Source organism: Leuresthes tenuis, unplaced genomic scaffold (genome assembly GCF_036924035.1).
Source record: "Leuresthes tenuis unplaced genomic scaffold, fLeuTen1.0.hap1 SCAF_14, whole genome shotgun sequence".
Classification (NCBI taxonomy): domain Eukaryota; kingdom Metazoa; phylum Chordata; class Actinopteri; order Atheriniformes; family Atherinopsidae; genus Leuresthes; species Leuresthes tenuis.
This window is the reverse complement of record NW_027325368.1, coordinates 16936738-16964624: the sequence shown is the minus strand read 5'-3', so window position 1 is coordinate 16964624 and position 27887 is coordinate 16936738. Positions and strand designations below refer to the sequence as shown.

The following is a 27887-nucleotide window of genomic DNA, read 5'->3' as shown; positions in this document are numbered from 1 at the left end:
ATGTAGCTTTTTGAGTTGTTTATTAATGAGTCAGAGTGTAGTAACAAATACTGGTTTTGCATTGTTTCTGAGATCATGTTTCTTGATGTCACATTGTACTGAACAGTAGGTGGCAGTCATAGGCGGTAAGGTGGCGGTATGGACCTAAGATCATGTAAACACCAGAAGAAGAAGTGGTTGGCAGCAGATATAAGTCAGGAATGCCCCTCCTCCTCTTTCTCATTCGACCTGCATTGCGGCACGGTGCAACACCCTTCTCAACTCTCCAAAACAAAAAAAAGGTAACTGCATTTTCATGATTTTATGTTGCACTTTTTTCCCACCAAAAAGTGTAGTACATGTGCATATATGCATTGATATGGCATGAATGATGCAATTTATATCTGTTAATTTAAAGAAATGTTGTGGTATAAAGCGTGTTATATAATGTAATCGAGTCGTTTTGAGATCGAGTTTAAATTGTTGCTGGTTTTATACTGTTAACTGGTTAAAAGTGCTAAAGGGATCGTAAACCTCCATTTGTCGTTCTGTGTATAATTAAAAGTAGGCCACAGAGCCGCATTGTGAGCTCATCGCTAAGTGGGTCACCGAGACAAAGGAACACGAGTCAATGCTACAAAATGGCGCCGGAAAAAAAATTCGCAGCCGTTGGTCGACGAAATGCTATTAATTTCACATACCTCTGGCCTTGGTTACCTTTAATCGGTACCTTTTAACTATTTTTTTCACCATAACTGGTGAAATAGTCTGCAAGCTAGAATTGTTAGATTTATCAACGTGGGGAAGAAGCCTGCGCGAAAGTGCGCAACGCGCGGTCGCCATTTTATAGAAGTGGCATGGTGACCCATTTTCGCGCTTCGTCTGACGCAATTCGGGCTTAGATTATACAATGGACGAGGTGTTTTGACAATAACAAATAACATTTTCCCCCCTTTTAGCAACATTTAAAATGTCGGACGAGGGAAAATTGTTCATTGGAGGTCTGAGCTTCGAGACCAACGAAGACTCCTTGGCTGCCGCCTTTGGCAAATACGGAACCATCGAAAAAGGTAAATTAATCGAAGTCGCCTGTTACTCACTGGCTATATAATTTAAACGTTGTGAAGTTATACATATTTTTAAAAAAACTTTTTTCCCCTCATTAGTCGACGTTATCAGAGACAAAGAAACTGGCAGATCGCGTGGATTTGGCTTCGTGAAATACGACAGTGTCGAGGATGCAAAAGACGCATTGGATGCCATGAATGGAAAGGTAATTACTCAGCTGGAGCTCATGAAATATAAACATTTTATGTAAAATTGTACATAAAGTTAAAAAAAATGTTTTTGTTTTAAGACCTTAGATGGGCGGGCTATCAGAGTGGATGAGGCAGGGAAGGGCGGTCGCACCAGAGGAGGGTTTGGATCAGCCCCACGTGGTGGCAGATATGGTGGATCCCGGGCGAGAGGTGGTGGAAGAGGCTTCAGAGGTGAAAGTATGTTGTCGGCCATTTCCCCCTTCCACAATACCAAAATTGCTGTTGTTTTTATCACTTTTAACAATCTACCTTTGCTTGATAGACTACGACAGAAACTATGGCGAAAGGAGCTACGGCGACAGGAGCTTTGGTGGTAGCGACAGGAGTTTTGGTGGCAGTGGATACAGGAGTGGAGGATATTCCTCAGGTGGCTACAGAGAAAATAGGTCAGTACTTGCACAATTTTTTTTATATTATATTTTATCATATTTTTTTGCTAAAGATCAATACATCCCAATACTTGAAACTAAAGATTTTGTTCTCTTTAACAGGGGACAGGGTGGATATGGTGACCGTTCTGGATCATACCGCGATGGATATGACAGCTATGGTAAGCATTAATTATTGATTTCTTTTGAGTGATGTATGTAGGCTATTGTTGGGGCTGTGACTTGAGTATCTTAAATGGCACTAACATGTGTATATACACTTATTATGCTTCTATAATAGTTACTGATTGTAGCACTACACAACTTTAATTTTGAAACAATTACTTGCTTCATTCCTTTATACATAATATCACCAGGCATCCTCAACCTTGGTTTTGGTAGAACAGCCCTAACCTTTCAAGACTCAAATGAACTGTCCCTCAGTTTTGTACCTGAGCCCAAGTTGATGCATATAGTTGCCAAACTTTGCTGGCCTGTTCCCACTCTGATAAAGAAGTTGGCAAAGCAATTGAAGAACTAAAGCAAATGCTGAAGGTTGCCTGCTCAAAAGATGCTCATTTCTCAACTGATGGAGCCCCTTAAGCAAAGACCATGGGAGGGATTTTAAACTGTCTTGTGGGTTGAGGGGGGGTTGTAATGAAACTCCAGTGTCGGAACTTTCAGTGTCTTTACCTGTGTGCCCACTTCTTATCCTCCAGCTACACACGAGTAAACATCTCCCTGATTCAAGATCATCACTTGGCTGGCTGTATTTGAAAGATGCTCCCTCAAGAAAAATGTCCACGTGTTTTTGCTGACCTTAGTTCTGTTGTAGTAGCTTGGCATCTTCAAAACAATGTAGCCATGAGTTTTGGTCCTCAACAAACCATGTTACAAAATACAGTTCAAGAATCTTACATTGCATAATTGGGCATCTTTATTTAAGTCATCTTAAGATTTTTGTGTAATGTGACTACTGCAAGTCCCAATCTGGGATCAAACAGATCTTCACATGGCTTTTCATTGATCAGCCACTACATCGCTGTAGACCATTTGTCCAGCACTTTGTTTCCTGATTGAATTCTATAGCTTTTTATATACTGAAGTATCTGGGGCTTTTTTGTTTTATCTTTCTCAGTCATCGACTGACCCTACCTCCTGCCAAGTGTTAAGAGTGAGGAAAGAGCTATACAATTAAACTTTGGGGGATTTAATGCTAAAGACCTTTTAGCCATTAAAAGAGAACCTTAGTTTAGCCGAAGCTCCTTTGTGTTCAATTTCCCAAAAGAGTGAATTCCTTTCAGACTGGTGAACTACACATCCGAAGTGGCCGGCTGTTCATGAAGTTGCAAAATGCAGCATGCTACAGTCTGTCCAAGGTATCTTCTGTGCTCTGCTCAACATCTGCATTTTAAATGTGCTGTAAAAATGGACTAATCTTGTTGAAAGTGATCGAAAATGTAACGTCGTTTACCCAGAGTAAATTTAAACCGGGAACAGTTTTGTACTTTATGTTTGTATGATCCAATATTTTTTTTTCTTTGTCAGTTTGGCTTCATGGAGCCTATTAAACAAATTGTGGAAAATGATCCTGATTCTGTTGCCTGTTCAAAATGACCGCATGGGGGGAGTTTACTGGGAGCTGTGGCTCAGGTGTTGCAGTGTGAGAATGGTCACCTGCTCTAAGCCTTGAAATGGATGTCTCTGAAGGGCTAGTGATTGGCTTTTTCTTAAAATGGAGGGATAAGCTATGCCACTTTCTAATTTGCTACCTGTTAAAATTAACCTGTTTCCTAGCCCAATGCCTCGGATTTTTTTTTTCTAAAGATCTAGTAGCAATGTTTTTCCATTTTTATTGTATTGAACTAAAACTTCTAGTGAAGTTTTAGCAAGTCCCTGAAGTGGCAGAAGAAAATGGTGGTAAAATGTCAGCTGGTGTCATGTCAATGCTTCAGTACGTTCAAGAACTCCGCTACTTCAAAAACCTACAAGTCCTTGGAGAGTGAGGTGTTGCGTCTACCAACAAGTGCTCAACAGAGAGGAAAGCCGCTCTCTTGCCTAATTCAAATGTGGAGAGTAGGCCAATGCACGTGAGGTAAAAATCTCCTTTTGCTTTGCTCACATCCTTCAAACTCAGTCTCATTGTTTCCATGAATACCTTCAAGTTAGTCGCTGTTTTAAGTCCTCTGCTTCAGATGTCCACCAAAAATAAGCCAAAGCCTCCCCCTGATTGAGATTCTTAAGACCAGTGGGATTCTTAAGGGGGAGGTTTCTAAGAAGCTCCTCTGGATTGTAGTGCTCCACCTAAAGTCTGCCTTAAAAGCATTTGCCTCTTAAGTCATGGGTAGCATTGTGCTCAGTCCACTTCTGTTCACTGCATCACTCTTCAAAATTTGCTCCAGTAAAGCCCCACAACAGTCCTAATTGATGTGATGGTACCTAGACTGTATTCACAAGCCTTTCTGTACTCTTAGTTATCAGTGTGGTGAGTTTATAGTATGGCATGCATTTGCTTGTTTGAGACCAACATCTTTCCCGGCTTAACATTAATCTCTCTTTAGGGTGAACCGACCAGCTGAGGATTTACTGATCTCCTCGCAGCTTAAGTAGCCGACTGATGATGGCAGTCTCCTGCATCCATGTTGGTTCAGGTAAAAACTTATTACGTACTTATGCAAAATGTTGAGTCCTAATATTCAAATGGATTTGTCAGGTTGTAAATTCTTGCTAATGTGTTTCAGGTCCAACATGCAACAGGAGTGGAGCAGCTGCAAGCAGCATCCATACAGAGGAACCTTCCAGCTCGAGTTGTATGATGTGATGCGACGGCTTGATGTTAAAACATCTATTCTGTGTCAGTGGACAGGAAAGATGATGGAATTGGGTTTGGTTTTTAAAATTTTATATGGTTCAAGCTTTTCTGTAACTAATTCTGAATTTCTAAATAAAGATTATGGACTGAAATATGCCTCATCTCCGTTTTATCACTCAAACTTGATTTACAATCAAGACCGAATGTTATAGATTTTTTTTTAAATACAACCTAAAGATGCTGTCTGCTGCTGAATGAATTCTATTAATTTTTATAAAATTAACAATTGTGCAGCTTCTTTCAGAAAAATTACACTATTTTGCCAACAAAACTGTAGGAGGAACATCTGGACAACTAATTTTTTCATCTTATTTATTTTTCTTGGTAGTAGGGAATTTCCTTGGGTCGCCTAAAATCTTTGTTAGATACTGTTAGGCATCACACGGGAACCGGTGTCTGATTTGATAACTGAAAACTTGGCAAACGCTAACTCGTGTGTACCTAAACACGGACAAGCGGTAATAAAATTAAAGAACACGTCGCCATTTTAAATGTTGGTGGATTGGATCGTCCAAAGAAACGCCCTCCTGTGATTGGTTGGTAGGACGTCAGGTGACGTACAGAGTTTGAGTTACGTATCTAACAATAGTCGAAGGGCGTCCCTCCGGTCGATCCAATGTCTTTAGGTAGAGATGACGTGCAAAAATGGTTGTGGGCGATCACAGTGGGATACTGTGTACGGCTTCAGCGAAGCTTGCTTACCATGCCGATTTCAATGAGTTTTATATAGAGTATATGTAGCTCCAATACACTGTAATTCAAAATAGGGTAACTTATTTCGTTAGTAGACTATAGTCGTTAAATTCTCTGCATTTTATCAATGCGTTTTCGGTAAACTAAATGGCTGAGTGAAGACAGAATATCAGAGGGGCACAAAATGTCCGCCTGCAGAAGTATTCTTTCACACCTGTCACACTTTTTATCAGTCGATCCAGCATTTTTCCAAACCACAATTAGGGTGGGGACTCCATACCTCGTTGCAGCTGCTATAAGGTCTCATGTACTTTGCATTTTTGAAATTGTAGTGTAGTTAATTTTTTATTTTTTTTAGTTGAATTAATTGGATTAGAGATTAATTGAATTTGTCAATTGAATTATGATTACAATTTATTGAACTCCAATTGGCTTGAATTAGACTAAATTATTTAAGTTCCTTGAGATGACATTTGTAATTTGGCGCTATATAAATAACTGAATTGAAATAGTAAAGCAGTTGCTGACCATAAGAACCGAGCAGAATGTTTTCAGGAGACTCTTTCCTCAGTTTGTAGTTTATTCATCAAACTGGCAGTAACCCAGCACAATAGAGGGAAAGTTCATGTGTGCAAGACCAAGAAAGGCTTTAAAAAGTGATCACAATCTGAACTTTAAAAGCAATGCTAAATTCAGACTATGAAGTGTCCTCCAAATTTAGCTTTGGACGCCTTTATTTAATGCATTTTGCCTTTTTTTTTTATTTCTAATTTTGAAACTTAAGATGCTGAAGAAATCTGAACAATAGAAGCACTAAACAGCTAACCTCATCAAAAGTAGGTCTTATATCAGTGTCAATAAAAATTGAACCAAACAAGACAAAAAAAAAAAAGACAAGGAAAGATTTGGTACAGAAAAAAAGGGGATACTTTAATATTGAACATTTACAAGCTGAGGCGAGCGAGGGCTCAGGACCACGTGGTTCTGCCTGTGGAAGGTGGTGGAGCTCGGGTCACTTTCTCGATGGCGATCACACGTACCACAAGAAGCCAAAGCGCTTGTGCAAAAGCTCTTCACGGGGCCGGAGGTTGAACAGCTCCTCTGACAAAGGCGTGATCCAGCGGTCTGTGTGGAAGACGCTCTCGCCAACCTGCAGGAGCGTGTTACAATAATTGAGATTAACGGGCGCGTGGAGGCGGATGACAACCATGAAAGATGAACTGCATTTCGAGCTGCCTAGCTTCAGTGTAAGGATTTAATGCTACATTAGAGCATATTTTCACAGAAGAAGCTGTCATTTGTCAAAAGGTTTCGACCAATAATCTCAATTTTACCATCAACATGATGCACTAGTCAATGGAACCTGCAGTTTTCCACATTGTTGCTCAAAAGTTATGTATAAGGAGAAGAATATGTGTATTAAAACTTTATTTTTTTTTTTAAATGTGAGAAGTATATTGTGTATGCCTCGTGCAAACGTGTCGAGCAAATGTTAGTCGGGCGTTTCTAAATTTCTGAGGCCAGAAAATGCTGATTCAGTGCAACGTGCTGCAGTTTGATTCCGTCATGTGAGGCTGCTCGACGGGGTTTAGTGGATACTACAAAGTACGACGAAAAGATACAGTGTTACAAATGAAAGGGCAGATATTAAAGGAAAAATGTTAGCTGAGTTATCGACAATGGGAGTTGTGAAGACACATGAATGTTTTTTTTTGTCATAAAAGAAACAAAAAACAAAACAAAAACAGCAGCAGCAAAGAGGCAGCAGACTTAAAAAAAAAAAAAAAAAGATTCTTTACCTTCCACCCGGGAACGTCTTTCATGATGACCGCTTCCTCTTCTAAGTTCTCCCTCAGCATCCGTAAAGTCCTGGCAAAAATGGAAGTATAGTCGTTAGAAAAACACTGATCCACAGCTGTTTGCCTGTTCTTTCACAGAATATTATTGAGTTTTTTTATGATCACCTCCGGTCGTGCTCTGCCTGCAGCAGGGGCATCAGTGCTATCCTGGCTTCGAGCTCCTCAATCTGCAGGCGCCTGTGACACAAACACATCATCGGCACCAGTTTACGCTCCGCTATGAACATTCGACACGGCAAAACCAAATACACGTTCACGCAAATGGTCTTACCTCCTCTCTCTGTTCCAGCTAAAAAGCCTCCAATAGCCAAACACCATGACGCCGATGCCAATGCCAAACATACTATATCCTGTTGATAAAATAAGTCATTTTAGCACCAAAATATTTTTCCCACGTTAGCTGGATTTTGATTTACATTTTAACACGTCTTTAGAAACAGCAGAACCTACAGAAACAGCTACACAACAACCATTCTTATGTTTGTTAAGTAACATAGTTAGAAAATAGAAATACAAAGAAGTTTTCTAGCTTGTGCTTTACCGAGATTACTCAGGAATAAATCCATCTTTAGCTAAGTGTATTGAGAAAAAAAGAAGACAAATGTTAAGAATAAACACAAAAAAAACTACTTTTTTCCCCGCTGTCACTATTCCAAATCACCACTGGAATCCAGTTCACTGTTACCAGTAAAGATCCTTCGCACAGAAGTTGGAAAAGTCACAAATATACGTGAGCATGGCGTGAGTTGAATGGTAGTATTTGTGTTGATCGTGGCTTGCTTTGTTGGGCCAAATCAAAGTTTTTTTCGATTTCGGTCACAGTCTGTCAGTCTCACAGTCATTTGGAACACATATCGTCGGCTCTCGTACTGTGTTAGAGCGTAACATAGCCTGTCTAATGTTTTGGATTGTTTGGTTTTTGAGCTGCAACAGAAGCTGACTTGCATTTTCCTCAAAGTCACTTATGTCCATTATCATTTAAAACAAAAGTCAATTTTCTCTGATTTTTAGTCTAGTCACCATTTCAACTGTTTTTACAATACAAATTTATTCTTTATTCTGTCTGGTATGGATCTACGTTTAATGTTGTTCTACTGTTTTTAGACAGCCTGATGAAACCGACTTACTATTACCAGAAACTAAACACATTCAGATAAGGCATTCTTTCCGAATGGAAAAGCTATTTGTTTATCTATGTACATTATAGTCAGTGTGCACCCGGCATATAAAGAAAACACAGTCAAAGAAAGCTTCAACACCCACAAAAGACACGTTATTTACCAGCAGAACCTGAAGTTTGAGCCAGCGTCTGTACACATTTGTGCAGAAATCTAACTATGAAAACATTTTCAACTAAACCCTGAACACACCTATTTTAATTTGAATATCATCAGCAAGGATGATGAATTGCTGCAGGCATTGTTACGTGGTATAAAACGCGGCACACCTTATATCTTAGTTTTAAAGTTGCTGACATAATTTTTTGCCCGCCCCCCAAGAATTTTCAGGTAATTTTACCACTGTAAATGGTTTTTTATCAGGCCATACAGTGCATTATACTGGTTTAATCGGCGACCTGATAAGTATGTACGCCTTTGACAGCAGTGACAACAAAAAAACGCTTGTGTCGCTGAAAATAGATGTGTCTACACGGAGACAACCCTTTTTTTCACCCGTCCTTGGTTGCACCTATTCTGACGGTCACACATTTATGTGCAACACCAGTTTCACGCCATCAAATTTCACCCAGTGATCTTTTGGCTTTCTAGTTTGCAAAAAACACCAGTGTTACAGCTTATACAACAATCTGTATTTGATAGCTTCTATACCTAATTTCAACCCCAAACTATATGGCAAAATAAATACATATATGACGAGAAAGACTGAAGAATGACCAAAGTAGCTACGAAAGCTAGCTAGTTAGCAGATGGCTGTCATTACTGTCAATAACATTTCGCCTAGCAGCTTAAATATTTTACAGACTTTCACCATGACCTGTGGTAGTACACAATCATTATTCATTTGAGCAACAAGCAAAAATATAAAAGCGTCCAACAACCGCAGCACTTTAATTTGAGCTTTCATCTCTTCAACTGGACGCAGAGCAGTTAGCATTAGCCGTTGTTTATTAAGTCGCAAATATCAAGCAAACTGTCCATGTCTCATCAGTGCTGTGTGGGTCGGTGAATGTAGCTAGGTGTGAATGTGGTGTGAGTACCCGAAAGTCCTCGTTTCGGTAAATTTCTCTTGTAATCGATGGGACCATAACCTCCCGGAGGAGGCATGTCCTGCTTCACCTTGGACCCCGCCATCTTCCTCCAGCCTCCACCACAACACGTCGGTCAACGTCACGCAGACGATTCTTCTTCGCCTGTAAATAAAGGGTTGTCGTACGGCTTTGCTGCCCCCACGTGTCCTGATCAGGAAGTATTTATCTCTTTGAAATAGATGTATAGAAGTCAAAGTGCAGTATTTCCCTCTTTCTGAAATAGACTAGTATTATATGTATTCAGTAAAATGGATACATTCAAGTACTTGCAGTTCCTGAGTACTTCGCTACAGTATCTGACCTGTAAAATAATGAGCAGAACATAAAAGTTTGGCTACCTCTTTTTAAGGTTATTTGTTTTCTGGCAGTGATTAGTGGCAAATCTAAATATTCTTTCTTGATGAGATGACATGCCACCGACTTCGAACTCACTTACCTGCCGCTTGATCATCCATTTTGTAAAATTAATTCTCGTTAACATTCAGTTTGTCCTGCTGTTTCTTTACATTTTAATTTAAATTACATTATCCCTCTTTCTCTCAGACCATAGATTTACAAATTCAAGAGACCACTGGATTTTAAAAGACAAAAGATTTTGTTAAGTTTTCTGAAAGTGCCTTTAAATGTGACAAGATGAAACAGCAGACCGATACTGATACTTCAACAGATGTCAGGAGGAAGTCTTCACGATAAACCTGAAATATGAGCTTTTGTCCTGGATAAAAATGTCTGGGTCACTTCCTGGATTTATGTAAATAAATTATTCAGGCTTCCTTCAGCTGGTCAGGTCTAGATTCAGAAACATTGTGTGTCCAGAAAGAGAAGAGTCAGCTGACTTCCTGAATATTTACTAAGTGACCAGGTTTTTCCATCAATAGATAATATTTTTTGTTTCCCTGATGTCACAGTCTTATTTTAGGATAACAATTCCAGGATTTATCCGGGTTAAATATAGAAAGATTGGTTCAGGGTGCATGTCATCAGCTTCACACATGGACTTTCCACCAGAGTCCAGAGCAAGGAGAATCTTTGGTGCTTCAGAAGACATCACAGAGTGGTCCAAAGCTCTCATCAGTTACAGATGTAGTTAAAAATGAATGCAAAGAATGTTGTCATTATGATAAAGGAACGATTCCATGGCTACTGCGTGCTGTAGCTCAATGTGATCCAACTCTTTATTAGAGTGAGAGACAAAATTAAAATTAATCCCAAAACAAAGGCACATTTAAAATTTATATTTTTTTTATTATTTCTTTAGGAGCTAGGAAAAATGTAAACCAAATAAATTTTAACATAACTCTCAAATATGCAATTAAGATTACTGGAAAGCAGAGAAATTATGCAACATAGGAAAGGAATTCAAGATGGTCTTGTGTAATCTGGAGTCTTGGTAACAGAGATGTTTTCCTTTAAGAACTGACTCAGGGCCGCGTACACCCCCGTGTCGTGAATGATAGATTATGGATAAATATTGGAGGCAATATCTCTAGCTCCAGTGTGACAAATTCAGCTCCTTCAGTTTGCATTTCTCAGTGATGACGTAACACTCAAAAATAATCTTACAATGTTGACATCAATATAAAATAAGCAAATTACAGATGGTAATTACAGATGACTTAAGCAATGACACCAGCTAAGGTGCAAAACAGGCGTAAAGGATAGACATGCTGTTAAAACAGAAAAAGAAAAGAAAAAAGAAAAACAAAGCTAGAATAAACTCTTCATCAGTGGAAACCACGTTATATACTGAGCGATTTTAAACATCAGTCCAAAAAAAAAAAAAGAAAAAGAAAGAAAGAAAGAAACGAAAAAGAAATAACTTACTGTAAAAATAAATTCAAACCTTAAACTACACAGGTGATGAAATGAAAATTTTACAACTTGGTTATTTAGTTTTCACTTAAAATAGATGTGTTCTTGCTACTCCTGCGTATGACTGTAACCATTCAAGTGTCAAAGACTGGGCCCATCTGACCCACATCATGGCAGAAAGGGCTAATAAGCCTAAAACGGAGTACTAATTTTTCACATGGTGCTCAGAGCAGATATCACCTCTTATCACGCATCATTTAAGTATTCAGTCTGCAAGACAGAGCCTAGGGGGAGCCCTTCAAGTACTGTTCTTTCTTCGCCCCACTCAAATCAAAAATGGTTTATGCATGATTATCAAAGAACGGCGAACTTCAAAATAGATGACAGAAATTATGAAAAAAAAAAAAACAGCCAAAAAGGAACGTTTCTTCACTTTTGAGAGATTGTAGTTGCTAAACAGTCCTGCGGGGGTGCTGTGGGCCATATCACTGGAGCTGAGGAAGCTGAGGAACAAAAACTAATTCTGAACAGCAGTAGATTGTTTATTCAATTATTTCCACGTGTTTGCAGTCTGCGAGATCGACGAACGAGACGGGATCATGTCCAGCAGGTATTCTCTCTGACGAGCGTCAACGGTGGCTGAGGTCTTGTGACCCGTCAGGCTGGGGTTCACGTAGGCCATAGTCACCCCTGTAACCACGAAACAGAGCCACAGGTCAGCGTTTAGAGCAGGCTGCTTGCTGTTGAGTTTAATGCTGTTTGACAGTGAGAGTTGCCACCACAACGTGTCTCCACCAACGCACACAGACAGAGGGAAACGACACTAAGGTAGACACCCTGGAAAAATACGAGACCACAAAACTAAGGGACCCAAGTAGGAAAATGGAGATCAATTTCAGTAAGAGGAGAGGAGAGTGGGATTAGGATTGCCTCGTCTGAAAACATTTCCTCTTATATCTAAACTGCATTCTCTTTTACTCCAAAGAGGGACATTAATTCATAGAGCAGTTTATAAAAAATAAAAAAAAGATTACACTAAAAAAAATCTGTATCAAAAAATGTTCAAGGATTGCTTTTGGACCAGACAGGAATTGAAAGAGAGCAGATGTCAGGCGCCAGAGTTGGGCTGGTATTAATGCGGGTCTACCTGTATTGCTGTTGCTCTGCTTCTTCCATGCAGTGGATGACGCAATACCTCCGCTGATATTCCTGCCGCCGCTGATCCCACTGCTGCTCACCTTTGAACTCTGGACAGAGCGGTGGGAAACATGGGCGTGCTTACCTGGCCGGCTGACCAAAGCCGCGGCCGCCACTGCACTCTGCAGCTGGGAGGAGGAGGAGAAGGAGTGGGGGATGCCTCTCACCCCAACTGACGAGACACCGTGGGACAGGTGGCCCTTTGAGCTCTGTGAGGAGATAAGAGACAGAAAAAGGAGGTTAAAGTCACAGAGGCTAACGGCAAAGGCGTTTCTCTTAAAATAAGAAAGCCTTTCCAACCTGCTTGATGGAGTGATGATGAAGGATGTTGGCTCCCTGGCTGGCCTGGTGGTGGTGGTGGTGGTGGTGGAGGGAGGACATTCTAGCCTGAACCTGCTTCAGCTGTTGAGACACCAGCTGCTCTGCCTTCATTGACAAAGAGGCCGATGATGAGGATGATGAGGTACTGTGGGAGGCTGGGGAGGATGTCTGCTGAATGATACGCTGCTCTATTTCTTGCTCCTGTTGCAGTGCTTTGACGAAAGCAGCTTTCAGCCTATTGGTATGCTCAGCTTTCAATGCCTTTTTCTGATTGGATGACATGCAGTCTTCACAGAGCACCGCTCCCCCTTTTGTCTTGTCCAGCCTCCAGCGGCAGGTGAAGTCGGTGTTGCACTGGGTGCAGATGAAGGGTTCTCTGACGATTGGCTTGGACAGTGATACACCTGTCTTTCCTGGAGAGGGAGAGATGGCAAATGCATAGGGATCGAAGCAAAGGCAAATCAAGCTGCTTGGATGGCATGAAAACAAAGATGCAATCAGAGATATTCCATTTCATCTCTGTTAACTCGCTGCTTTACTCCAACAACATGTAAACTGAAGCCACACAAGCTAACGAAAAAGAACCAGAAAAATATCAACCCACCTCTGTGGATGGTATCAAGGAGATTCTGTACCACTTCCTCAAGTCCCACCAGGTAGATGAACTCATTATTGGCTGCTGAGGGCAGGAAGTTGAACTCTGGGGCAGGTGGCTTAGGTGGAGGAATCTCCAGAAGGGTCTTCTCCAGCTGCTTCCGCAAGGCGAGTTTAGCTGCAGCTTGGCGGCTGGCTGGAGAGTCATTGATGCTAACCACAGATATGCTGCTTCCTGAGGAGCCCTTCAAACTCGATGACGAGGCCTTGGAAAACAAGCAGACATGAACAACATGAACATGGAAACTACTCCGAATAGGTCTGATTTCTGTGAGCAATTCAGTTGTTAGAACATGGCTGCTGGTGTTGTTCGACTCCAAAGTTCTGCATGGGCAAAGTTCACAGATCAATGGAGCTCTACTCAAAGGTCTGTGGGAATCCATAAATAAAATTCAGATTAAAGCATGCTTGAAGTGGGGTTGGGCTGATGAAGCTTTAGCAGACATATCAGAAATAGATAAACAATACGTAAACACCCTGCATAGTTCAGCGTTAGATAAATACAGCCTCAGATTAACAACAACACATGACAGGTTGTCAATATTTAACAAAAACTTAAGAGGATAAGGAGCAGCTAGGCGCTGATAATCAAATGGTCTTGATTAACTGATTATCAGCAGGTTTTGTCAGTTTGCTGGCGTGGAGCATTCAGGTGTCTGTTAACACAACGCCAAGGACAAAAGCCATCAGCAATGATCTTAGAGAAAGCAATTGTTGCTGCCCATCATTCAGGGGAGAGTTATAAGGCCGTCCAAGATTGTTCACAAGGAAAAACATTCAAAACACTTGAAAATCTTCCCATTGGAGGAACCGGAGCGTGCAAAAGACCCAACAGCTACATCTCAGACACTAAAGACCTCAGTAAGCATATTAAAGTTCAGACAAGTATGGCTTGTTTGGCAGGGTCGTCAGGAGAAAACCTCCTCCAGCTGTATCTGTCGAGCATGGCGGTGGAGCCGCAGGACCTGGACACCTTGCAGTCACTGAGTCCACCGTGAACTCCTCTGTATACCAAAGCATTCTAGAGTCAAATGCGAGGCCATCTGTCTGACAGCTAAAGCTTGGCAGAAACTGGGTCATGTAACAAGACAATGATCCCAAACACGGCAGCAAATCTACAACAGAAAGGCTGAAAAAGAAAAGAGTCGAGGTGCTGTGATGACCGAGTCAAAGTCCAGACCTCAACTTGATTGAAATGCTGTGGTGGGAGCTTAAGAGAGCTGTGCATGAACTGAAGCAACAACGTAAATGTGAATGGACCAAGCCCTGATATCATATTATGATAAAGATCACATCAAGGCTAAGAAAAATAGCTAGAATGCAAATAAATTGGTTTTTGTTTGCACATTAACACCAAGTCAGAACAAGTATGCTTTGCCTTTACTTGAGAGGGAAAAGCTGGATAGAAAAACTCATTTGAGCTGATATTGTCTCTTGTGAAATACCAACCAGCGTGTTTGCACTACTGCCAACTCTGATGAGTCCTGACTGGATCATGCCTCTCTGGCCCTGGCCTGCAGGGGCTGACGTCCTGGGGCCCAACAGCAGAGGAGGAGGTCCTGACCCTGAGCCTCCAGTCACAGCCATCTGCTGCTGTTGCTGCTGGCGGAGAGCCTGGATCTGCTGTGGAGATACAGAGATGGGCTAACCAGGACAATGACAGGGTTGACATGGAGGAACATCACAGACAGAGGAAGTGGAGGACAAGGGGGGGGGGAGGGACATCAAAAGCACCAAAGCAAAAAGCACACACAAACAGAGAGAGGTGCAAAGAAAGATCATAAGTCCTAAGTATTCACCACCGGGCACTTTATCTCTCGAGAGTTTACTGACAGCAGTTCTGAGTGAACATCTCAGCCCGTCACTACCCTGACAAATTCCAGATTTAAATATGCAAAGACAATTATGGTGGATTGAGATCTTACTAATTATATCAACAATTCCCTCATGACTCACCTGTGCCCCTCTAACCAGAGGAGGCATGATGATCTGGGAGCCGTGTTTAGATGACATCTGCTGCCCTCCTTTCACCAGAGGGGGAGGGATGACTGTGCCTGAACTCCTTCCTGTCAAAATCTGGTCAGAGGGAAAATCAAAAGGTAATTTAGTATGCTATAGCATGGTCGTGCTTTCATACCAACAATCTGTCTGAATGCACGTGAGATAATGGAGCATTAACCTGCAGAGAGCCTTTATTGTTTGTAATCGTTCCTCGAATTAAAGGAGGGGGGGCAGAAGAACCAGATAAACCTGAGGGCTGAAAAACAGACAAAGTTATTAACAGCTAACACTCATCTCTGTACATCTCAGCTAAACAAAACTCTGCTCGCTGCTTACGTGAGGCTTAGTGATTCAGAAATCAACTTAAGAAATAATACAGCATCAAAGTTACCGAACGTGCCAAGTTCTCTGTGACAAATGACTACCTCCACAATACATTTAGCTACCTCTCTGGTGAGCCTCATCCCATGGACGGACTCCACCTTGACCTGCAGCTGACGACTAATCCTTGTTCTACTCTGAATCTCGTTGATCTTAGAACGGGCAGCACCCGAGCCGAGTCTGAATCTACAGTAAGTTCTTTCTGGAGCGGCTCAGAGAAGCTCGAGTTCACAGCACCAGACTCAACCAGTGGGCAGCTGAATGAAAACAAGGATTGCCACACAAGTTTCGGACTAGCCTGCAGGTATGGGAGACACTGTAGTGGAACGCATGCTGTTACCCTCTTAAGTGGATTATTCTAAATAAATAAATAAATAAAGGGTTCATTAAAATATAGTGGCAGCTGTGCCTGATGCTCTGTTCAAATACAGTTAAGGTCATTTGAAGTTTCCCTTTATGAACGTTGTTACTTACGGTGTCATAACTGCTGTCAGTTGAGCTGTTTTTAATCATACTAAATCATATCAAAGTACTAAATTGTCCTTGTTAGCAGAAGAAGAACACATGCAATCCATTCACACGACAATAATCAGCGAGTTTAGGAGGGACACAACCTGACGTGGGGGAAGCGTGACGCCGTGTTGGTGTGGGCAACATCTAACGTTTACCTTCTGCAGCGTATCCCTCTGTATTTGGCTCTGTCGTAGCTTCTTCAGCAGCACCAGCTTGGCCTCCTCCAGTCTCAGCTCTTCCTTCAGCTGTTTAATGATACGCTCCCTCTCAGCTGGGCTACTCTTCTGGACTCAACAGAAGATCGGAACATCAGTTCCATTCCCAACAAACATTTGTAGTCTATAAAACGTTACCCAAACCCCCATCAAACCCACCCTTGAGCGTTAAAACAACCTGAAGCAGAATGGCAGCATGAAATCTCTTTTTGTCTCACCATGAGCAGATCCGTGTCCAGCTCTTTGAAGTGGCTCAGGCCGTTCATCGGTGGACTGGGGGAGTCATTATCTGACAAGATGATGACATCGTCATCTTCAGGGGACGGAGGGCGCTTCTCCCTTTTTATACTGCTGATCAAAATATGGACAATAGGGTTCAGCCTCGAATACTGTCTGCATATGAACTGAACACTGATACTGAGAGCTCAGAACAGAATTGGGTCTGAACCACAGAATTGTTAAATAAAATAACACTTTTAATGATGTGAGAAAAAAAAGGCCTTTGTTTTTCTATTCTTAATGTACAGTTTGAGTTCATTTTCTTCCCTTCTTCACCAGATTCCACATTAACAAGAATACAGCCGTTACTTATCGGCCCATTCTGCCTCCACATCCTTCTGATTCAGTATCATAACACAGGTACTTCTGGCTTTGTCAGTTCAATAAAAAAAGACCACAATCGTCTGAATGTTCATGCAAACATTTATGCACATTTCCACTAAATTCAGCTAAACTTTGGAAGTTTAATACTATGTGTACGTGGTAACGGGTTGAGGCAAAAAAAATCAAACATAGCTCTACTATATTTGAATATTAGCATCTATTACTAAAGCCTGCTTTCCAGTAGGTCTGCCACACATTCATAATTATATTTCATGACTGCAGGCTTATCTGATCCACTCTAATCTAACAAGTCCAGACACCTCTCCACACAGCTTCCTTCTTCATGTTGATGCTTTGACAACAACAGGCGAATGGTGCTAAATGTCTAGGAGGGTTAAGGTAGGCCTTAAAGCTCTTAAATGTCTTTAAGTCACAAAGAAAAGGCTGTCTTGGAGAACGTATTTCCTGTTGAAACGGGACACTTCGGCAGGGTATAACAGGCGTCTGAGGCATTTGGGAGTGACCTGTACAGGGCTAAGTACATCACACAAAGCATGCTAAGAAAACGAAAGCAAATGGTGATCTTGCGAAGGCATTTTAGATCGAGCCACACTCACTAGCCTTTGGTCTACTAAATCCCACCCTCATGCATATTTCACTCATACCACATATAGCATCCATAGTGACAAGTTTAGCTGCAGGCTATGCGTTAGGTGACCTAAATTCTTTGTCTGCTCAAAAACTAAAGTGAAGTAGTAATGATCCTATAAAAAACAAGAACGCCCTTGTGATTGCACAGATTATTCACCTCTATGAAGCACAAGATTTTTTTGAAGTCAACACATGATAACATGAGGCCTGTCTCTCTTTGCCGACCTCCTTATCTGAGTGTGTGTGTGTGTGTGTATTAATCTCTCCTCGGGGCTTAGCGCCATCATCACTTCCTGTGGATTAATCACTACTCTTCCAAAGAAATCACATGACATCAAAGTCATCATCACGTGACACATCGACCCCCCCCCCCCCCCCCCCCCCCTCAACCACCAGTGTTCCTTCCACTGTGGAAACCATGGCAACAACCGGCTGGAACCAGTTTGTGACACACGGCTTCATTTTGTGAGAAGGGAGTTTTTAGGGTTCAGGTGGAGAGTGGAGGGAAAATGGAGGTAGACTGAAAGATGCACCCCACGTCCAGACGAACAAAATGAGTGCTTTAAGTAATATAAGGAGTAAAAAAAGTTACTTTAAAACACCTTTAGTCTTTCCATGTTCACAGAAAGTGTCAGTTATCCTTTTGTAAACTCCCATAAGTGAGATTTTAAAAACAAAATGTCCTCACGAGTAGCTGGCATTACTTCTGATGTCGAAAGAGACGATCACTCATGTGATCAGTTATGCAAGTTAAATGTTGACAGCATCAGAACTTGCAGTGGAAAATCTTTTTTTCCCTTTAATTTTGTACTTTCTATCAACTTTTTCTTATGCAATACTTCAACATGTGCAACAACAGAATTTCTGATGGCAACACTGTTTATGTGTTTAGTTTCTCACCCTCGGGTGGTGCTCATGTCCACAGGCTGCTCTGTCTGAACTTCAACTTTTATGGTGGCCTTTACTTCGCCTGCAGCCAGCAAGCCACCCGGCGCCTTTGGTTCTGTCGGCCTGACGCGGCTCCTTGCATCCATATCCAGCTCCATCCTCGTCCTGCTTGCTTTGTCGCTGCAGTCAGTCCGATTGTCTGAGCTGGGTTCAACCATCTGCTTCGGCGTTCGATCCCTATCATCCTTCACTGGCTGGGAAACCAAGGGTAACACTAAAGATAATGGCAACAGGCTCTGCTCTGGCTCTGGCTCTGGCTTCAGCTCCGTCTCGTGGTCTGACCCGGGTCTAGTCCGGCTCTGAACATCCTGTGCCAGTAAAAGGTCAGGCTTAGGTTGAGTTTGTGCCTCTGATTCGGGTTCAGACGGGTCCAGTTTAGGCTTTTTGCAGTCATTGTCAGTGTCGGAGGGCTCTTCAGACAGCGGAGCAGCCTCCCTCTCCAGCGCCCTCTTCTGGCTGCGTGTCTGGCGGACCGCCTCCTCAGACATCCCCTGAAAACACAGAAAGTATATTATCCGAATTGCTTAACGTTCAAAGATCAAAATTACAGATACAACTCCACAAGACCCACAAAGACTTCTCCTATATCAAGTCCTGTCATGCCAACAGTCAGGCAGCCAAACTGGCCTGACTGTTGCCGAGCTGGAACTGATGAAATTTGCGACCACACAAAAAAACACACAGACTGTGTAGGGTCTGTGTGGGACCAGCTCGTACAACTCGTTAGTCCTTTCTGAATGAGATGGGGCTAATTTCTTAAAGAGAGTTGAAATGCATACATTTACGAGGAAAATGGCATGTGTGACCCGGTCTTAAAATGTAGTCATTTGTTTGTTCAAAGCAGTTCAAAAAGTGTCATCATTGAATAAATGAAGAATGTAATATGAGGATTGACTCATGTCGACCACGACGGGGTTAGACATGAGTTTATGGATAGATGCTGTTGAAATCCTGGAGCCGTCGCTGAAAAGGAGCGTCTCTGCTGCCCAGATGGTAAAACTGTTGGCTGTGAGTTTCACCGTGTTACCGCCAACTCATCAGCTAAGTTGTTGCCAAGCTACAAAAAAATAATAATAAATACACCCCAATCCGTTCATGGCACTTTCTAAAGATTTGCCTGCTGCTTTTTATTCAAAATAAATAACACTGCACTATTTTCTGAGGTATTGACCTATAAAAAAATGACGGTTATCGTCTTCACCCAAAGTGCTGTCGTAATTGTGCCGCTATCATCAAGTCAGACAAAACTGACCCTGAATCAGCTGCAGGTTATAGAGCCCCCACAGACAAAACATGTTGGATTATCATGGTCACGGGACCGAGATGTTGACTTCAGTAGAATTAAAAAAAAAAAAAAACATCCAATTATCCAAATTTCCGTCTAACCCAAAAACCAAAGAAAGGGAAAACTGAAAAAATATGGAGCTGGTCAGCATGTACTTCATGTTCACAGAGCGAAGAAGAAGAAAAAAGAAAAAACCCAACTAAATAACTATGAATTATTTCAGTGAAACGACAGGGTTTGTCCAACATCGTGATCAAATTAGAAAGAATTCTTCTCAAACACTCACAGACCCACCTATTTCAGTTTATTTATTGCTTTCCAAAGACTTTGGCTTACAAAAAGGTTTCTTTCACCCAGTCAGGCCCTGAGGAGCGCCACATCCATTATAGTCTGATCTTCACTGTGCCACAGATCCGATCCCATCAGACGTCGATGCAGTTGTAGTGGAGACAAAGGCGTGCAACAGCTCGCTCCGACAGACAGACAGACAGACAGACGAGCTTTACAGCGTGCACTTGTGCTCTTGCAGAGCTGCACCAGTACATGGCACACAGTGTCACACATGTGCCCCGACACTGGCTGCTCTGAAGCCCTCAGTCATGTCAGAAACCACAGCAGAGACGGGGAGACGTTAAACCACATCAGTCAATACAGGTTCACATTTATAGTACATGACCTATTGCATTATTCGCAGCTCATCTCTAATGCACTTTCCATATCAATGGTTAAAAGACCTGTTCATGTATAATAGAGCACATACCTTTTTAAAAAAAAGAGGCTCAGTCTTCCTATTGATAAACTCTGTGGTCAAGCATATGATCAGAAGTACACAGAGTCTTGCCAGACAGCATTACAAATACTCAGATAATATGGCAGTGTGCTCACACACGAGTAGGGAACGCTCAGAATACAATATCCAGGATAAATGTAGTTTTCATGGGCAAAAAAAAAATGATTGATGGTTTAAAAGAAACAATCTATCTGATGTGCAGCATCCAGACAGCAGTGGGAATAAGTGCACAGGATCTGAACTTCTTACTCTGACTCACTTATTTTCCTTCTTCATCGATAATCTCCATCTTTTCGTGTACAGTTGAGTACAACTCCATGAATGCATTTCAGGACAGATAGTGTGTTTTAGAGTAACCACGTTTAAATGTTCACCTCCTTTTACAGGTAACAGGATTTTACCTCACTCCCAAGTGTGTGTTTTAACACTTTTGCTTTCCAGCATGGTAAAAAACACACAGCCCACCCACTATTTGACTCTCTGACTCTAAGCACAGCTACACAACTCGAGAAGAAAAAAAACAAACTGTTCCGTTAGTCTGAATGAAACCGGAATTCTAAAATGCATCCAACCAACACGGTTCTTAAAGGTAGACCAACACAACCAGATGATGCAGCTGGGGATCGAATCGCTCCTTCGTGTATAAGCTCGACTAAACTCGCCGACCTTTGCGCTCGGCACGCGCTCCAAAGTTCCTTCTTTTGGTAAGAAACAGTAAGGTATAATTATAAATTAATCCAGCTGTTCCAAAAACAGCTCTTCTCATTCACTTCCTCTTCTAAAGATGTCACAAACTGTGAGCGAAGATCCATCTATTAAGACTACGTGTGAACGACCAGTCATTTAAAGCATTGCCAGTGAATTCAGCGATACTCACTGACAACAACGTGATTATTTCCTTCGTAGCAACAACTCTTTTCTGTAACAGCAGAACTAAGAAACAGGGACACTGTGACACCAAACGGAGATATTCAGGCTCCTGGTAATTCTCTACGATACCAGTGGAGTGGGTGGAGATACCAAAATGATAAATGCAGCAGGCTGACAGAAAACAAACTCAGTTTGGCCTAAACTTCTGCCGTAACAGAACAGTTAACATGAGTTTGCATAAACCTGGATGCTGTTATGACCGTGTATGGAGAGTCTACCCCTAACTTGGTTGATCAATGTAAACTCTACATCCTGAAAATACTTTTGTGAATATGTCGGTAGCCTGAGTCACCTTGGTCATTATCACATGTGGAAAAAGTAAACACATGTTGACCCACATGGCATGCTTCAGTGAGAGAGGAGACAACTTGTGCTCAAAGTTCACAGAATGTTCAACAGATGGTAGTGTTCAAAGACATCTCTCTGATGACCACAAGAAGAAAAACAGCGTAGTCATGTTGTGAATCTATGCATTTACTGTTTGGGAAAGAATGGAGACCCAGTCCTTCCAGTCTGCGGAGGCCTGTATACTGACAGGAAGCTATGATTTAGAGTAAAAAAAAATAATAATACTACAATTAACCTTTATAACCTGGGCTATTACTCAGTGACGCACACTGTACACACTTCTAACCCCTCCCCTTCCTGTCCTTAAAGTAGTTATGACGGCGAGCATCAAGTACACTTTGTGTATTCATGGCATACCTATACAATATGCACACAGAGCCCCAATGTGGCACGCAGAGCAATCATCTGATAACTGAGAGCTGACCAAGTTTTTTTTTTTTTTTTAAATACTCTGACATCACTGAGACACACATGACATGACCCTTCCCAGAATTCACTGGGACACACAAAGCACTTTTCCTGTGAACCGGTTTAAACCGGTTGGCTAGTGTGTGTGTGTGTGTGTGTGTGTGAGACTGAGAGAGAGAAGCTGAAGCTGGTTTTAACCCTTCAGGTGCTGGAGCAACGCGGGGCTTCCACAGTGACAGCCATTATACAGTTTGTGAGCGCGCACCGGGGGTGGGGGTTGGGTGATGCCGTGATTATTACCAATTCTGGAGCATACTGCATTAAAATGATGCTGATGGAAGACGCTGGACACGAGACACGCCATACAACAGCGCCCCCACCCCCCCTTCCTTCACCCCAACCCTACACAGACACTGGCCCTATCTTTGTAACAGGGGATGTAAATGGCTGACAGAGTTCATGTTTCATCTCCGTGGCAGTTTACACATAATTCCACACACACACACACACACACACACACACACACACACACTGAGTGGATCAGACCCAGACCCACCAAAGAACCTAACCTGACATATGGCCATTGCAAAGCCGGATAGCAAAATCCAAATCACAAATTCATGCTATGTGCGTTCAGGAACAAACATTTGAGGATATAGAGCAACACAGCTCATATCAGGGTTGTGCTGTTTTTTTTTAAATCAGCAGGCATGTGTGATTATAACAGGATCACGGCACTAGGATCTGAACAGTCTCGCATACAAACGTCATCCTGATGAATTCTCAAACATGATGGAAATCTTGAAACGCTGCACCATGAGGGATGATAGGCACTGGGCCCTCAGTGTGTCTGGTTGTCACTCTTAAGGGTTTTACAGCTGCATATCTTGAAAAAAAAAAAAAAAAAAGATCAACGTACACTTGAAACATATTCCCTCTGATAAGGGTTACAGTTTCTTCGCTCACAAAACACATTATTTCTCTGTGAATCGCATAGGTGAGCCAGATGTTGCAACAGGTCAAAAACGACAGAAACCTTCAGAAACAGAGTACCTGTCACACGTGTGACGCGTTACGAAGCACAAGTCACGCCACTGAGCTCCTATCGCACACGAGAGGGTTAAACCGAAGAATCTTTGGCCGATTCAGATTGTCTTTAACTGACTGCGATTGACATCTTTGTTACTCAATCAAAAAAATGAGTCACAATAAAGCACTGACATTTTCATACATCTCCAAAAAGGTTAAAGAACTTCTGTCACTCGCGCCGAAACAAGTCTCAGAATAAAAAGGCGAAAGGTTACCCGACAGACCTTTTTTTTTTTTTAGCACAAATGAAGGGTTGAAAAAAAAGAAAGAAAAAAAGTAAGCTGCCAGAGTTGCACTTCGTTGCCAGTCTCTGTGCAGTAATCTCACAGCTGGCTGCTCATGGGGACCGGTGTCATTTGTCCAGCTCAAAGGGACGACTTGTGAGGAAAATGAGGTCGTGGCTCGTTGTCCGTCTTACCACAGCTGGAGAGAAACTGAGCGTGCCCTTCAACAACATTCTGAATGCGAGTGTATGTGAAACACTTCATGATTCAGGTGGAACAGCTGGTTTGTGTTGCTGACTTATATGTGAACAAACAGAAACCACAACGCAAAGTGGGAGCTTTCTTACCTTGAATAACAGAGATAAACCTCAGTGGTGTAATTGTGGTTGTATCATCAGCATCTGTGTCATTGTATATAAAATAATGTACTATTGTGTGACTGATTCCGTCTGAGACGAATACATCCAAGAAGCAGCCAGTCACCTACCCACCATCTATTCGTACAACTATTTTATAGAAATAAACAAAGAAGCTTATAGCTATGTAACAAACAAAGAAAGGTAGCCCAACTTCAACGACTATCAAGTGAAATGCAAAAATCAAAAATGAATGAGGAAACAAGGAATCCCTCTGTGTTACCCTGTTTCAGACATATTTTACGTACAAACTGGAACGTCTTTGCAAAGCAGTAATTGGGATTTTAAAAATAGCAATTTTGCTCAACCCCCTTCAAATGCAACAACAATGCAAGAAATACCTGGTGTGTGCTGCTTTTTTTCAGTGAAAAGTCACAGCACACAGACGCTGATGTTTACCACGATGATCACAAGGCTGGCTTTCGAAAAAAAACAACAAAAGAAACGCTGGATGTACCTGCAATTAACACCTTCTGTGTAATTAAATCACAGTTATCACCAACACGTGAGCACACCGCGCAGCACTGTGCAAGTGCTTGACTCTTAACAAGTGTGGCTTTCGCCGGCGCAGAATACGCAAACTTTAATCTGGCATCAGGTTGCGACCACTATCAGAGCACTGTGCTCTCTTCCTGCTGGGAGAAGATTATTTATCTAGCCACTCTTGAATCCTGTCAAGCATCGAAGGTCCCTGCCGACAGACTTTCTCTAAACCTTCGGCAATGTCGGGCTGCACATAGAGTGTGTGTTCAGCAGTGTACTTACCCACTGACAGACCTTTACCCTGAGAAAACATATTCATGCCGTGCACAAGAATTTAAAAAACTTCACAACAATGCAGCCACGCTGCCTTGTAAAAGTGCTGCATTGTATTCCAGTCACATTTTGCTTCCGAGCAAATTTTAGTCAAAGCTGGCTTGCTTCTCTCTCCAACTTGCCACTTGTCTGATAACTCGGCATCAACAGATCCTTTATTTACGTACTTATTTTTTACACAGCGGGTAACAGCGCCGTCTGAGCAACCTGAAAAAGGCCCTCGGAAAACCCGGCGCTCCCTGCCTGTTGGAGGTAGACGACGATGACGTTTGACCACAGGAGTTCTACGCAGCAGCTTGAAATATGGCCAGCAGATGACCCCGTGCAGATCCATGGCCGATTACACAATTACTCTGGACCAGTCGCGTGTGTGTGTGAGATCACTGGAAAAGTCCTTTCTGCAAAGGCTGAAACTTGTAAACAGATTCTGACTCAGTCAGTCTTATAAATCTAATGCTATAAAAAAAAAAACAGCCATAGCACGACTGAGGCATCATGCTGCGAGCACACAACTTCGACACCATCAGTCGGGACATGTAGTTCAGTCGCCCCAATGTCGAAGCAAAGCCCTGTCCCCCTTTCTGAGTGCACCTTCACCAGAGGCAACTGGCAAACGTGTAAATAACACTTTACAAGGCATTTGTTCACATAAACAAATGAGGGTTCATTCCAGATCACCACAAAGAGGCAATAAAGTCACTCACCTGACCTCACTGTACGTTGCATAAGTGCTTATGTTTTGCAGCAGCCTGCCCATAGTACTAACTATCCAGTAATGACTGAAAACAAGTTAAACATGCATGATTAGAGCAGTCCAATCACTTGTAAGCAAATAGTAAAAGTAGGTCCTCCCTACTCTTACAACAGGACTCATCAGAATGTCTGGACAGTCGCTCTGACAAAACAAAGGGAGTCTTACAATTTCAATGACCCCCCCTCCCCTTGCTATCACAAACACATAAAGCCACTTAAATAGGTGACAAATATTCAGCAGCTTCAGTGAGCTCAAAAGAAAAAAACATCTCTCAGTTCACTCCTTCATGTTACAATTTATTGGCTGGTTTGCTCTAAGCCAAATTATGATGATGCAGAAGTGATGAGCTATTGTTGCAGAAAGCAGTCTGACAACAGAAAGGAAACTGAAATCTGTCCTTTTTCTATCAAATTCAGTATTTCATCAGGAAGGCAAACAATAAAGACTTCAATGATCACAAATAAGTTATCAGCAGCTACCAGAGTCTGGACTGCACGGCGTTAGATCCCACATGTGGTTTTGTGAACATATCGTGAGACACCGTCTTCCCTCATATCCAGTCAAATAACATTAGAAAATGTCTGAATCGGCCCACGTAAACAGACGATGCGCGGTTTTTCGAAAACTGGTTGGATGAAAGAAATCCTGAGAAAAGCTGTTGTGCTGAAGCGCTGCAAACTGGTGCTGGGAAGTGTGTGTGTGTGTGTGTGTGTGTGCCGAGAGGAAGAAGCAGAGTGGGAGTGTGTGCGGTGTGTGTGTGTCACAGAGTGCGTGTGTGTGTGTGTTCAGCTTTAAGAGGAGGAAGACTATGGTTGTCACAGAGAGAAGTAGGAAGATTAGCTACCAGATAGCAGAACCAACACTGGTGCCACGGGGCTTAAAGCGGGCAGCCGCGTCCACCATTAACGTTTAACCAGCCAGTAGTCCATCCAAACCAAACTCAGCCCTTTAAAAACTAAACCCAGCCCACACTACATGTGCAACTAGCCGGCTTTTTTTTATTACTGACACCGCCTCGAAGGAGGTGTGCGTGTTATTAGTTAGCGAGCTAACATTAGCTACATGGCACAAACAAAAACACGAAGCCTCATCAGCTCCGACAAAAGCGGTTAATGTGCGGGCATTAACGGCCGCCGGGGGCTTCGAGTCAAACTGGCGAAAGTCCTCCAACCCGGCAGCTGCTCAACAACATGACCCGCACATCCAGAACCGAGCCCGAATCGTTGACCTGGCTGCACCCCGATGCGGGACAGCGCAAAGGGAGGAAAAAACAAACTTTCATCACACAGCCGTAAAAGTACGGTTGTAGGAGGCTCACCGGGACTGTTTACCTGTGTGTCCACTCCTGAGGAAAAACCTTCGACTCGGAACTCATAAATTTCATCGACCGGCCCACGGACCGAGCTTGCCGCCGACGAGCCGCCGGCGATGTAACGTTGTAATCCTTACCTCATTTAACGACTTCTACCGCACAAAATCAAGTCCAACTGTCATATTTACAAACCGGTGCGCCTAAGAGAGGGTAAAATAAAATAAATTTCGTCTGAGCTGCCCCCCTCCCCTCTCCTCCCCGGTGCTCAACCTTTGGCTCTGCGGAGAAGTGTTACTTTTCAACAGCCCATCAGCTTCTTTATCGTCACAGATAGGTGGAGGAAAACCTGGCTCCTCTCGTCGAGTCCGAATAAAAGGCTCCCCTCAATCCACTTACTAAAAAACTTAAGCTTCACATAAGTCAACTTACTTTGTAGCTTTGTCGCTCGTTCTTCGCCGATGGTCGAACAAGGAATGTTTAATCTGCAGTTAACCTCGATAAATCGTTGCTTTTTTTGAAATCCAGGGGATATCCTCTTTTTTCGGCCCTCCCCACTGCCGCGTCTGTTGCCAAATAATGCGCCTCAACACACATGGAGCCGCTGCGTCCTCTTAGTGGGCATGCGCACCTCGGCATACCAGGGCGACCGGATCACATCATGCAAGCCACTGACCACCAAGGGCCAAAGCAGGGCAACAATGTCACCCCCCCCTCTCGGGGTCCTTGAGGTGACCCATGACTGCACCGGCAAGAACACAGATACCCTTCAATATATACTGGGGCACACACACACACACACACACACTGTATGTTACAGTGAGGATCTAAAAATGAATAAAACACCACACGTTTTACACCCC

At 42.5% G+C, this 27887-nt stretch overlaps 3 protein-coding genes across 11 annotated transcripts; 1 reads left to right on the top strand and 2 right to left on the bottom strand.

Moving 5' to 3' along the window:
- The first annotated feature begins 219 nt into the window (after positions 1-219).
- On the top strand, positions 220-4630 carry cirbpa (cold inducible RNA binding protein a). Of its 2 annotated transcripts, XR_011907614.1 has the most exons (8): positions 220-281; positions 939-1049; positions 1146-1252; positions 1337-1475; positions 1561-1684; positions 1790-1848; positions 4228-4317; positions 4408-4630. XR_011907614.1 is itself a non-coding variant. In XM_072364431.1 (7 exons), the coding sequence occupies exons 2-7, from the start codon at positions 950-952 to the stop codon at positions 2397-2399; spliced, it is 543 nt and encodes a 180-aa protein (XP_072220532.1). In that variant the 5' UTR covers positions 220-281; positions 939-949; the 3' UTR covers positions 2400-3255. The 2 variants fall into 2 exon arrangements, 1 of the variants encoding a protein (XP_072220532.1); XM_072364431.1 differs by lacking the exons at positions 4228-4317; positions 4408-4630 and adding an exon at positions 2386-3255.
- Positions 4631-6135: 1505 nt separating this feature from the next.
- On the bottom strand, positions 6136-9444 carry ndufa13 (NADH:ubiquinone oxidoreductase subunit A13). The gene is made up of 5 exons (XM_072364133.1): positions 9309-9444; positions 7362-7440; positions 7196-7267; positions 7031-7100; positions 6136-6381 (listed from the first exon to the last, which is right to left on the bottom strand). Exons 1-5 carry the CDS (start codon positions 9400-9402, stop codon positions 6262-6264), a joined length of 435 nt encoding a protein of 144 aa, XP_072220234.1. The 5' UTR covers positions 9403-9444; the 3' UTR covers positions 6136-6261.
- Positions 9445-10583: 1139 nt separating this feature from the next.
- LOC140268401 (transcriptional repressor p66-alpha-like) lies at positions 10584-27610 on the bottom strand. 8 transcript variants are annotated; one of them, XM_072363229.1, is made up of 11 exons: positions 27457-27610; positions 18608-19146; positions 16672-16804; positions 16394-16522; positions 15523-15600; positions 15300-15419; positions 14793-14987; positions 13294-13549; positions 12669-13102; positions 12319-12577; positions 10584-11861 (listed from the first exon to the last, which is right to left on the bottom strand). In XM_072363229.1, the coding sequence occupies exons 2-11, from the start codon at positions 19141-19143 to the stop codon at positions 11722-11724; spliced, it is 2280 nt and encodes a 759-aa protein (XP_072219330.1). In that variant the 5' UTR covers positions 19144-19146; positions 27457-27610; the 3' UTR covers positions 10584-11721. The 8 variants fall into 8 exon arrangements, with proteins under 8 accessions (XP_072219330.1, XP_072219338.1, XP_072219337.1 ...); XM_072363237.1 differs by having other exon boundaries at positions 12454-12577; XM_072363236.1 differs by having other exon boundaries at positions 14793-14963.
- Between the last annotated feature and the right edge of the window lie 277 nt (positions 27611-27887).